The 13,998-nt window shown below is 40.4% G+C and overlaps 1 protein-coding gene across 3 annotated transcripts in view; it reads right to left on the reverse strand.

Annotated features, from left to right (window-relative positions):
- KANK1 (KN motif and ankyrin repeat domains 1) overlaps positions 1–13,998 on the reverse strand; it is a 1,631,365-nt gene that overhangs the window by 147,968 nt on the left and 1,469,399 nt on the right. For all 3 annotated transcript variants that reach the window (XM_044064327.1, XM_044064324.1, XM_044064326.1), the window contains 2 exons: positions 6,981–7,200; positions 3,398–3,540 (listed from right to left, as the gene is read on the reverse strand). In XM_044064327.1, coding sequence (XP_043920262.1) covers positions 3,398–3,540; positions 6,981–7,200 — 363 coding nt within the window. The remainder of the gene's footprint in view (positions 1–3,397; positions 3,541–6,980; positions 7,201–13,998) is intronic.

Below are 13,998 nucleotides of genomic sequence, written 5' to 3' on the forward strand. Positions count from 1 at the left end.
AACCCCCTCTCACCCTCCAAAGGGCCCGTCTTAATACTAGAAGAATGCAAAGCCCCTGTAATCACGGACGAAGTAAAGACCCCACTCTCAAAAGCCCCCACTCTCAAAAGCCAAGAACACAGCATCCATGGGACCAGACAACATCCCAGGGTGCGTACTACACGAACTGCAGAACGAACTGTCAATCCCACCTAAGTACCATATTCAATCATAGCCTCACCTCAGGCTATGTGCCTACTGAATGGCGCACAGCAACGGTTATCCCACTCCACAAAGGGGGTGCCACCACGGACCCCGGAAACTACCGCCCCATTAGCCTGAAGAGCCTGGTCTGCAAGGCCATGGAATGTATAATCTTGGAGCTTATAAACAAAGACATAGGCAACCTCCAAACCCTGGACCCCACTCAGTTTGGGTTTGTAAAAAGGTAGAGCATGACTACTAAACCTGACTGACTTCTTTGATGCAGTCACTAGTGCCGTAGACGAGGGCAAGGTAGTGCACACAGCCAATCTTGACCTTGCCAAGGCTTTCGATAACATCCCCCACTCTGGAATTATAGATAAACTCACTAAACTGGGCATAAATCCCTGTGTCACAAGATGGGTGGCCAACTGGCTCATTGACAGAATCCACACAGTAAAAGTAGCAGACTCCAAGTCCGACTTCAGACTAGTGACGAGTGGAGTACCACAGGGTTCGGTCCTGGGTCCTCTCCTGTTTGGCATCTACTTCTCTGAAGTGCAGGCCAACACAGAAAGTCTTTGGCTAACAACGTTCGCAGATGACTGCAAACTGGGAGCCATAACAGAATCACCTAATGATGTAGACATTCTACAAAAGGGCTTCACAGAGACAGATGCTTGGTGTCAAAGTCATGGCCTCAACTCAATGCCAAGAAGTGCATTGTCATCCCTTTTGGGAAAAACTCGGTACCCATGAACTACCACACAGGCGGTAGCGCACTAAACACTCAAAGTGTGATAAGAGACCTTGGGACGCAGGTGGACAGTAGTCTCTCCTTTGATAACCACATCACCACAGTAGTCAGGAAATCCTTCTACATGGCACACCTCATCACAAAAGGGTTCTCCTCTAGAAAAAAGGAGGTCATTGTTCCTCTTTACTCATCCCTCATCAGACCCATCATAGAGTACAATGCCCCGTTTGGCGTGCATCTCACAAGACACCTACAACAATTGGAAAGGCCACAGAAAAACCTCACTAAGAGGATTACCGGGTTCAAACAGATGCTATATGCAGACTGTCTCAAAAAACTCCAGCTCTACTCTGTCACATATCGGCTACTCAGAGGCGATCTCTGCCTAACATACAAAGCTATGTCAAACCCAGAGCTGTTGGACATGACGCACAAAGAAATCCCAATCTCTGCGAACCACACACTCCAGGGACCGAAACCTTGTTACCACAATAAACAGAACATGCTGGAGGGATAGATTCCTGTCCCAGTGACTTCCCATACTCTGGAACAAACTACCCATTCATGTCAAGCAAAGCTCCTCACTGGCCCTCTAAGAAAAACCTTGACAACTGGATGGGAAATAAAAAATTCACCCCGGGGATCACTTCTGTGGCACTGGCTTGACAGGGGCACAGGAAAATAATTTTCTTGGGTGGTGAAAGCCAGGGAACCTTTTTGGCTAGGCTTATATAGGCCCCGGGTCCAATAGCCTAGCACCTACCTATGAACCACAGTGTGCAAGTTGCACATTTTTCAGTGTCAACAAAATGTCTTAATGTGTATCTGAATGTATGATAGGCTTTTGCCATGTCTAAGAAAAAGAGATCTGAAGTGACTTTTTTTTGTCTTGGTTTTAGCACATTAAAACTCCATTAGCAACAAAGTACACCATGTTTACAAACATTATCTGTTATGCCAACATTCATTTTATGTCTGAATTGACTACCACTTGGCACAAATGTTACATTTTCCACTGCACTTTTGTTAAACAAATAGAGCTCTAGGTTTAATGCTGTTGCATTTAGAATTCTTCGCATACACAAAGGCCGTTAAATTGTTGTATCTTTCGGCTTTTCCCGGTTAGGGGTCGCCACAGTGGAACTCTGGTCCGCTAATGATTGGCAGCAGATTTTTATGTACCGAGTTGCCAGCCCTGACGTACAACCTTCAACGAAGGTACACCCATTCACGCAAGTCTCCACACAGAAGACGCTTTAGCTGAGAATTGAACAGGACAACATCTTGCTGTGAGGCGACAACGCTACCGCAGCACCGTTGTTAAATGAAAAGCAGTATTCAGAGCACTGTGCGTATATTGCAGCACTGCTCTTGTTTTTGCTCAGGTAAGATATCTCAAATGATTCATTAAACATCAAAGTACACTTGTTACTGTGTTTTACACAAACACACACACATACAGTGGATATAAAAAGTCTAAACACCCCTGTTAAATGTCAGGTTTTTGTGATTAAAAAAAAATGAGACCACAATAAATCATTTCAAAACTTTTTCCGCCTTTAATGTGACCTATAACCTGTACAATTCAATTGAAAAACAAACAAATCTGTTAGGGGAAAAATATAAAAAAATAAAAATACACAATAAGCTGGTTGCATAAGTGTGCACACCCTTAAACTAATACTTTGTTGAAGCACCTTTTGATTTAACAAACTCTCATATGATTTAAACAAAGACGACATTTTAATTTGTTTGTTTTGCAGGGAGCAGGCTCACCTGTACCCCCACATACCTGCATCTCTAAATATATTAACTTTGAAATCTCACAATACTGGAGTTAAGGAGAAACTTCCTTACCTCCACTGTTGCATGATCTCACTGAAATCTATCAGTGGTGTACAGCTGAACACAGGAACTGACAGACCAAGACATGCCAACTTGCAGGACGAGAAAGAATTTGACTAAGTGCTTAACTACCACGAGCTGATGACACTCAAAGATCTTCATCTGGGGGGTAAACGGTAAAAGGTCTAAACAGCCTATCTCTACACAGATGCAAAAGCCATAACTGTGCTAACGTTTTAAAGAAACATCACAGTGAAAAAAGAAACATACTGATCTTTGATATGGCCATACCTCTGAATTGTAAATATTAGCTGAACTCATACTTACAGATGTCTACCCTACAACAATGCCACAAGGTAGGTGAAGTAACCAAAGGAGTTTCCCAGGAAAAAGCGGGCAATAGGTGCAAAATGGGTATCAGTTGAAATACAAACATGAAAAATGTAAAGCTATGCACACAGTGTCCTACAGAAAATGGAAAAGAATGCCGTGAATATAACCCACCTGTACCGCCACACAAGCATCCCTCTAATACCATTTCCACAGACACTGTACTCTTGAATAGACTCTTTGTATAGAGCTTATTATGCCCATCAAACTGCTGGTACTGACCTGACTGGCTTTAGCATTCACATCTCCTTTGGCAAAAAGTTCTTCCACTATTTTCATGTCTTTCTCAGCCTCCACAGCTGCAAGAGCAGCAAGCATGATGGGAGTGTAGCCAGCCTTATTCTGCTGATTCACGTTGCACACAGCTGCAAAATAAAAGGCATGCTTTATGCAAAGCCACATGAAGCAGCTTTAGAAATTGCAGAGAAAAAGTTGTTGTTAAACAGTGTTCTATTTAACTGGCAGCCATTATTACAACTGTGAGACTTGTCCATCCAAATAATCAACACAATGAGCAATTTACAGGATAACAAATCCATTCATGTTCTGAGGAAAGTGCACAGGAATGACAAAGAACACTGTCTCCAAAAGCATAATGCTGCTACAGTGGAAAATGAGTGCCACACTGAGCTTTGGAAAAGAATTGAGAAAGTCTCTTGTAGTCACAAAAGAACTATACAATACAGTGCCAAAGTTAGCTAAGCAAACACAACTAACTGCACAGTTAAATTATATGAAAAGGAAAAACTGTTAAAGGTAAAAGCATACATCAGAAAACAAGATTATACTTTAAATGTGTTCAAGGCACTAAAACAATAGATTTATAAATGCCATCTATCATGATGCTGAGCTATTTAGATGCTCAGAACTCACAATGTCAAAAGTAGCAATCAGTCAAGAATGCAACTGGAACAGCAATTTAAAAGTTCTTTTCCAGGAACAACAGCTGAACACCATCTTGCTTTTAAAGCAGCAGTAGTTGGTAAGCGACAGTGTAAGTGCCACCACCGGGCATATTTTGTGTTCTTCATGATGATCAGAGAAACAAGATGGGTCCCATCACAAAATGTAGTTCAACCTGACTGCCTGCATGCTGCAAAACAAAGCTCCTCTCCTGATGATCACGTTCTGTACTATGTACACTTCTTAACCTTTTCTCAATGATTCCTTTAAGCTTACTCTCAATCTCTGCCTGTACTGATGTTGGGGATGCTTTTTTCTACTGAAAAAGGGCAAACTTATAACAACAAAAAAGCCGCAAGTGTGTGCACAGGCTACAACAGGGAAGGTAAAATGAGGTTAGAGAGAAAAAAACAAAACAATAAATAAGAGTATAAAGTACTAGTACTGCTGTTTCTAAAACATTTCCCATAGAAGTCCTCTTCTGTGACAAAAACACTACACACAGCTCAAATGGAATTTCACTCTGTGTACTCAGAAACACTTTCTGAAGTCCACATTCATTCTCAGTCTCCCTCATTAATAATTATCCCTTACTCTTGTCAGTTGTCTGTGGCAATTTGACATTTCGAAGTGCTCTCCCTTCTTGCATTCTGTACTGCTATACCTCTCAACTCTTTCTGGTAACTGCACAGTAAACACGATATATAAACCAAGAACCGATATAATTAAACTAATAAATTCTCTTAACACAAACGTGGGATGGCACCAATGCAAACGGCAGTCACTCTCGTAGATGTTAGTCTTGCTAAATGAGTGTGGTTATCCCTTACGAACAGCTGGGTTACCAAACGCTTTTCAGCTCGATGTAACTGCAGCACTTCTCCTCTTCACTCATAAATCATAAGTCATGTCCATAGACCAACGATGTTTCCAGTAAAAGTATCCAAGCTTGTACTCACAGGATAGATAGATAAGCAGGCAACTGCTAAAAATAGTTAAAACTTTATTTGCAGATAAATGGCTAGCACTTTCACCCGTAGGCTTCCTCAGGCCAATAAATTCTCTTACTGGAAAGTAACTCAGGGCTGTCCACAAATCCAAGTCACAAAAATTTATAAAAAAAATAAACTGCAATACATTAGGAGCTTTAGTCAGTATATATCAGAGACTTTATCAGAATAAAATTCACATCAAGTAGACCATATTTAAATACCCCTCCATCATAAACACATGACTAAAGAACAGCCAATGACTGTTTAAAACTGTTTGAAACATTCAAAACACCACTTAGGGCTCTCCAAGTGTGCAAATTAAACTATATAAGATCGTAATCTCAATACTCTAGCTATTGAGATATCATTTAAAGCCAGGATAATTATAAGCATTTAATTTGATTTGCCATTTTAACCCTTTAAGCTCCAAAATGTCATTCCATGGACCACCATTAACCTCCATTCTAACTGCATCAATGCCCATAAAACCAAACTTATGGGCTGAGTATTTAATAAAATGTTTAGCTAAAGCATTGTTCTTGTATTTTTTGATGCCCAAAGAATGTTCATAGACATGTTCTTTATACTTTCTTTTGGTTTTCCCCCACATAAAAACACTGACATTTCCCCACAAACGGCAAGACAAACTATGCCCTTGGTGTTACAACTGTAATGATATGGAGTTTTAATCAAACATCCATTCACTTTTATTTCATTCTGGGTCAGCATGTAGTTACACTGGCTACACTGACCACATTTAAAAGTTCTGTTTCTCCTGGTTGAGCCCAAGTTTGTGTCCTCCCTGACTGTTTCCAAGATTTCTTTAAGGGATCTACCCTTCCTAAATGTTATCATAGATTGCTGCAGAGTAAAAAGTATTCAACAGTGAACTGAAATTATTCACTGGGGTCTTCAAGCCATCTTCTTTCAAATGGCCTTTACAGGATCTACAACTAGCTTTCTTTTTACTGTCCATACAAAGAATCACTAGCATCCTGCTGTCACAAGTGCCTCTCAATGTAACTTTCCTTTAATAACACCTCTTCCTATACCAAACTGAACTCTCATGCTCTCACTACACTGTTTTCCAATACCACCAGTGCTGCCAATTCACATCACAGATCTCAGAACTCAAGGTATGACCCTACAGTGGCCCGTGATAACTGCAGATATTAACTTTCAGTAGCTCTCCTGCCATCCTATCAAACTCCGTAAACTGTAACTACATTGGCACGCACTGTAACATGAAGCATGAGTGACTATTACAAAATCCCTAAAGCTTTATACTGATAACTCTGCCATACATACTATTGGATAAGTGGAAGAGTGGGTTGGTACTCAATAAGGCACTGGGAAAAATCAATGCCAAAAAGACCAGAAGAAGTCCAATAAACGTCTTGCAAGTGAAGCAGTGGGTATATAAGACCCAATTGATTACTCAAAGGACCATGAGTGTGCTCTAAGTAGTAGTGTTCACTTAAAAAAATTAGGAAGGCAGAATCACGAGAACAAGGACACACAGTCTGGTTCTCCCTTCCTTTAGGCCACCAAAAAAATAGCACCATCCCCAATGCACTGAGAGAGAACAAAAAAGTGATTAGTCAAACGGTACAGAAGGGATCAGCAATGAGGATCACAACAGTGATTAGTCAAATGGTACAGAAGGGATCAGCAATGAGGATCACAACAGTGATTAGTCAAATGGTACAGAAGGGATCAGCAATGAGGATCACAACAGTGATTAGTCAAACGGTACAGAAGGGATCAGCAATGAGGATCACAACAGTGATTAGTCAAATGGTACAGAAGGGATCAGCAATGAGGATCACAACAGTGATTAGTCAAATGGTACAGAAGGGATCAGCAATGAGGATCACAACATTTCTCCAAAACAGTAAAAGTGTGCAAACCTGCATCCAGTAACAGCTTCACAATTTCAAAGTTTGAATGAGACACGCTGTAGTGAAGAGCTGTGTTTCCGTTGCCATCTGCCATATTTGCAATGTACCTAAGGACCGCTGGTGACACCTCCCTAAATGCAGCTAAATAATCAGCTACCATGGTAGGCACTGCAGACTTCTGACTGGAGATGCGGAACCACTCATTCTGGATGGCATTCACACAGACTCTCTGTCAAGAAAAGAGGAGTTTTAATCAGAAGTTTGATTTACACATCAGCATAAAAATGTTCTGTAACACTAACAGGTCTTCTGCACTATAGACCTAAAATAAAACCAAAAAGGTCATCACAATTAAAAGCAGGCATTCAACCTTGCTGCACAGTTTGAAAACACTTGAGCAGTACAACTAAAAAGGCATGACTGGTTAATAACCAATAAGATAGACTCCTGAACAAAGACAAAGACATAAAAAGTAAAAAGTCATGGGCATTCAGACACCATGTTGCTGAAACACTTGTGTTCTTAAGGGGTCATCTGCATATACACCATGGGTCTCCATTAAAATAGGTTGAAGGTATTATATATACAGTGAAGATTCTAGCTTTATTGGGTCTTTCTTGTAGTTCTTATACAAAGGTTTGTCTGACTGACCGTTTTACCCTTTGGTTTGGATGTTATTTGGGATATTTTCCAGGTGCCATACTGTTTATGGACATTATGTGTGATTTTAAACTCTTTTTTTGAATGCATAGACAAACAACCTACTTATGATTTAATGATAAGGTAAAAAAAAAAAGGCCAACACATGCATGTCTACAGCTAGTGGCGTTTGACTTTATTGGCCTGAATGTACCCTTAAACACTAAAAAAAAAAAAAAAACATAAGCATTCAGATGCCATCTAGTTGAAACGCTTGTATCCTTAAGGGGTCATCTGCATCTATCCCATGGGCCTCCACCACAGGAGGTTTAAGGTATTACACAATGAAAATTCAAATCTGGCTGGTTCTTTCTTGCAGTATTTACTGAATGGTTGTCAGTCTCTATGACTTCTTTCTCCACAACACTGTGCCTTTTTGAATCAAGCCTGTTATAAGCTGCTCACATTATAAACGCTATTCAAAGATGAATGTTACATTCCTGGAAAAGGGTACATTTCCTGGGCATTTATCATGTGATCCCCTCTGCCTCCACAAAGTATGCTTCTAAAGTTTACCAAGAGAATGGAGTAACTCAATCAGAAAACAGGAAATGCTGCATAACCTATTAAACAACAACACTCTTAAGACTACACAGACATGAGCAAATGTGACAGGGGGGGGGGGGTCAATACAGAGGTAATCATTTATAGGGTTATTATCAAGCTTGATCCCAGTCTGAGTGCTGCTTCATGTGGCAGTTCTAAGTCTGGCATACTAACCGTAGAGCACTTTAAAAGACTTCTACTGCCTTGTCAGTCCTGTCACCATACTTCTGAGAAGGCACCTGCCCTACACACAGAAACTGAATAGAAAGGACAGTATGGTAAGACGCTGTTTGTCAGTCCTGTCACCATACTTCTGAGAAGGCATCTGCCCTACACACAGAAACTGAATAGAAAGGACAGTATGGTAAGACGCTGTTTGTCAGTCCTGTCACCATACTTCTGAGAAGGCACCTGCCCTACACACAGAAACTGAATAGAAAGGACAGTATGGTAAGACGCTGTTTGTCAGTCCTGTCACCATACTTCTGAGAAGGCATCTGCCCAACTCACACAGAAACTGAATAGAAAGGACAGTATGGTAAGACGCTGTTTGTCAGTCCTGTCACCATACTTCTGAGAAGGCATCAGCCCTACACACAGAAACTGAATAGAAAGGACAGTATGGTAAGACGCTGTTTGTCAGTCCTGTCACCATACTTCTGAGAAGGCACCTGCCCTACACACAGAAACTGAATAGAAAGGACAGTATGGTAAGACGCTGTTTGTCAGTCCTGTCACCATAGTTCTGAGAAGGCACCTGCCCTACACACAGAAACTGAATAGAAAGGACAGTATGGTAAGACGCGGTTTGTCAGTCCTGTCACCATAGTTCTGAGAAGGCACCTGCCCTACACACAGAAACTGAATAGAAAGGACAGTATGGTAAGACGCTGTTTGTCAGTCCTGTCACCATACTTCTGAGAAGGCACCTGCCCTACACACAGAAACTGAATAGAAAGGACAGTATGGTAAGACGCTGTTTTTAGTCTCCAAACCCAGGTCATTTTGTCAGATTTCCCACTTTTGTGTCACACCAGGAAAATGCAAGACAACAGTGGAAGTGTGTTTGCTTGACATTTTATCATGCCATCTCTGAAATTATCTGCATTGCAATCATCTTTGTATACTCTAAAGACTCATCCCAAGGAATTCAGAATATTTTAAATGGCTCCCAAATTAAATTTCAGGACTACCATTCCCAAGTCTCAAGATTCAGAAAAGACCAAAAAAATACAGAGAACAGTAAATGTAAAACATTACTTTTTCTGCATGGGGCAAGCTCCCCTACACCCCCAGTGAGAGTGGCAACCCACTAATGGTGTTCCCTAGGTATCTGTCCTGGGACCCCTACTGTTTGGCATATACTTCTCAGAAGTCCAGGCAAAGAAAAAGGGCCTGTGGCTGACCAAGTCTGCGGATGACTCTAAGTTGGGTGCTGTCACTGACTCCTCAATAGATGTTAACATACTGCAAGAGGGTCTCACAGCTACAAATAACTGGTGCCAAAGTCATGGCCTTAAGTTAAACAAAAAAATGTATTAATGTACCATTTGGCAAAAACATGGCCCTACTGACTACCACATCAATGACAACCCCCTAAGCACACAACCTGCGATGAAAGACCTGAGTACTCAGGTTGACAACAATCTCACATTCGACCATCATGTGACAGCTGTGGTCAGAGAAGCCTTTTACTTGGTTCATCTTATAAGTAAAGGGATTGCATCCAGAAAAAAGGAGGTCATTACCTCTCTTTACTCCTCCCTTATTAGACCTATGATTGAGTATAATGCCCCATTTGGTATGTAACTCTCCAAACACCTGCACCAACTGGAAAGGCCACAGAAATACCTCACAAAGAGAATCTATGGCCTCCAACACCTGTCCTATGTGGACAGGCTTAAATCGCTAGCACTCTACCTGGTATCATACAGATTGCTCAGCGGTGATCTGTGTCTCGCCTACAAGGCAACATCGGACCCTGCCCTACTAGAGATGCTCCATATCTGTAAGTCTAACTCCTCGTGCATTAACCGCTCAATAAGCCTAAATCTAATATGCAACATCAACAAAACCTGCTGGAGAGACAGGTTTGTCTCCCAGAGGCTACCTCGTCTCTGGAATAGACTTCCCATACATGTCAAACAGAGTACCTCATTGGCCCTCTTCAAATGCAATCTTGACGAGTGGATTGGAAACCATAAATTTGTCCCAGGGGTTCCACCTTTGTCCCTCATTGACAAGGGCGACAGGTGCTGACTGAGGTTTCTTTTTTGGGGATAAACTCTTTGCTAGGCTTATAAGGGCCCCAGGACCATTAGCCTAGTGACCTCCTAGGACTCTATGAATGTACAAACAACTCAGGAGATCCTCACACCTTGGAAAAAGAGGAAAACTCTGAGAAATGACAATCTTTCACTTGGTATATGTGAGTCGGTATCTTCGACTATTCAATCTCCTTATCTCAGGACTTGACATATCTGGTCTTGAGATTTCAAATGGTGATCTCTTAACTGTATCATCGTGATTTCTCTTCAGAGCTACAGAGGGCCACAGTTAAGCAAACTCCACCTCTCCAAAGGCAAGAGTTTGGGCACATTTAAAAAGGAGCATTTCAACTTCTTAATGAAGAAACGTGTTGTCCAAAGGACACACAACAACTCAAGAACCAACACACTTCAGTACCCCAGTACTAATTCAAGCTGTAATTTACATTGCCAGTATTAAGGGCAGTCTTTTCTAGGAAACAAAAATATACTGTTACAACTGTTCCTTACAATAAGGTGCAATCAAAGGCCAAGCATTTCATCAAAGACAGCTACTACATAATTTAGTGCCAGGCCTCTAATTTATATATGGTAGTTAGTCCCTTTCATATCAGTACAAACTAATAATGCATTTCACAAAGACTGGCAAAGGCACATACTGATTATAAAGAACTTTGCACAGAAATAAGAATAAAGAGTGTCTGTTAAAAAGTACGGATAACATTTCAGTTAGTGCAGAGAAATTCACAAGCCTTTGATTAAACTGTCAATTAGTAATTAGCAGGTCATACAAACTGCACCCCTAGCAAAAAAAGTTTATTCTGAAACTAACTTTTCCTCCTTTAAAGTAAGTATTTCAGGAAAACAGGACAATCATGTTACAAAATATTTCTAAGCATGTCTCCAAAGCTCTAAATCAAGTACGAGGATAAAGCACGGTGTAAGACACAGTAAACCTGCCTCCTTTTCATAACAGCACATGGGATGTAACTACAAGATGCAAACAGGAAGCAGCACATATTAGATCACAGAAAATATTTACCTTATTGAGAATATATAACAAGTTGCTCTGAAGCAGCAAATTTATCTCTACTAATTAACACAGCTAAATGTCAGTCACAAGATATACACAAAGGCCTTTGCAAAACAATTAAATTAGGATCATGTTCCTCCTTTCATCAGTGAAGTCAGATGGAGAAGACATCAACTATATCAGCAGTACAATTTCTCACACTAACAAATAGAATGCCTTCATGATAGTAACATTAAAGTTGTTTAAACAAACTGTATGAGAGCAGGTGAGGCATGACTGTTTATGCAAGTATATGCTGTTAATGAATAGTTTGGGGTCATTGACTTTTTTTTTTATTCATATTTTTCAGCCTTGCATCTAAAGTGATGCCAGATTGCATAAAATCATAGCTGGATTAATCTATCATGCTAAAATATTACTAGACTTCTGCCTTTTTGCCATGTGTCTACTGCTGAAAGGATTACTTTGTGACCTGAAATTCTGTGTTACTGTTGAATTTCTCAATCTCACTAGTGGGACAACATATGCAGGAGGATTTAAAGATTTGTGCTCTCTGCATGAAAAGGATTTGCTGACAAGATAAGCCTCACTAAATATGTGGTCTTGTTTCAGTGGAGAGCAAGAAATCTGCCTGAGATACCAGGGAAATTAAATCCCCCAAATGTATAGCTGTTCTCTCCTACCTTGTATAGGTTACATGCCCACAAAGGCATGCCTGGAGAGTTAGCTTTTCACATGTCACATACTGTTTAAATTAACACAGTTGGACCTTCTGAAGGAAGTTATTTGTGCTGCATAAGGTAAGTTCATGTTCTGGTGATGATCATGTGTACCCTGTTACTCTAGAATCAATCAGACCAAACTTCAAAATCTTCCACTCAATTCTACTCCAGCACCTTCAGCAAACACCATTATGCAGATGATTTACAATTCACACTTGACAGTCATTCTCCTAATGACCTGATTTTTATTCAGAATGCTATTTAACATATAATGTTTTCAGTAGTTACTTATGTGCTCTAAACATCTGCTTCCACTAGTAAGTTTCCACTCCTCTCACTCCTGTTGAGTCATGTATCTAGATTAGCTCATTCATGTATGGTCCACTGAACATAGCTCTCCCACACTGACCAGACTACTGTAAGAGAGGATGTGATGTCCAGTAGTCAGCAACCATAGAGAGAGAGATAGAGACAGAGGAGGGAATGGGCAAAGAGCATCTGAGCTCTCTTATCAAACATGTACATACACTTGCATCAATAACAGGCTGCAAAAGAAGCCTTTTGTTATTACCACCGCAGCTCTCAGCAAAGCTCTGAACTCCAGTCCTCCAAAGAGGAAGGGGAACCTACTGAGAGGTGCTCGACTCAAGTCATTAAAGTAAGCCTTGCAATACATGAGCCAGTGCTCAAACTCAGCTAATATTCTGTGGCCCATTTATTTTCCCCTGCACCATCTCCACCTTCCATTTTGTGCTGTCATCCTCTTGCCATCATACCATTTTTTTCTTCGGAGTAACCTACTTGAGGCTCACTTTTCTCTTGCACCTTTGCTGCGGTGCAGAATTTTATGATCTAGCAGAGCTACTAATACCTGTGTTATGGATGAGAGGTGTTGACTCCAACTCTTAGCTGAGATATAGAAGTATCCTGTTTTTTTTCGATTATTTATACAGTTTATTGTTTCTAGCAATTTATATATAGCACTTTTATTGTAATCTGCACGGGTAACTGATTTGTTTGCAGTTAAAAGCATTCTGTATCTTTACAAATCTTTATCTGTTTAAAAACTTTCATTTTGTGGCTTTCTGTAGTGCTTTCTTGAATTAGCTGAAGCTTTTCTTTACCTTGGCCAGATTGTACTAATTGGCTGCAGGCTAGTGGGGGCTGGTTCTTTTGTGTTTTTGTAAACAAAAAAAAAAGTTATTCTTCTGGTATTTAAGCCCTAACTTTGAGAAAGTCTCTGTCTATACACACTGAGCAGAGTGAGTGAGAGGTGTTGACTCCAACTCTTAGCTGAGATATACAAGTATCCTGGGTTTTTTTTTTCGATTATTTATACAGTTTATTGTTTCTAGCAATTTATATATAGCACTTTTATTGTAATCTGCACGGGTAACTGATTTGTTTGCAGTTAAAAGCATTCTGTATCTTTACAAATCTTTATCTGTTTAAAAACTTGCATTTTGTGGCTTTCTGTAGTGCTTTGTAGTTCCCACCTGCCCTCCCTGTTGGTGTCTTGCTGTTATACTTGATGGCTTTGCAGTTGCTCGCCCCTACTGTAGATCTGATCTGGAACACTCCTCCCAGTCTAGTGTCATTAGCTCATTCTACCTAATACAGCGAGAACATTTAATAAGGCCTTCTGTTTCTCCTTTTTCCCTTTCAAAAAAAAAAATTTTGCCTGAACTTCCTTATGTTCTGACTGTGCTTCTCAAACACTTTGGAAATATAGAGTACATTTTAGAGCATTTATTATAACT

This window comes from Protopterus annectens, chromosome 2.part2 (genome assembly GCF_019279795.1).
Source record: "Protopterus annectens isolate FY-2018-M chromosome 2.part2, PAN1.0, whole genome shotgun sequence".
Taxonomy (NCBI): Eukaryota; Metazoa; Chordata; order Ceratodontiformes; family Protopteridae; genus Protopterus; species Protopterus annectens.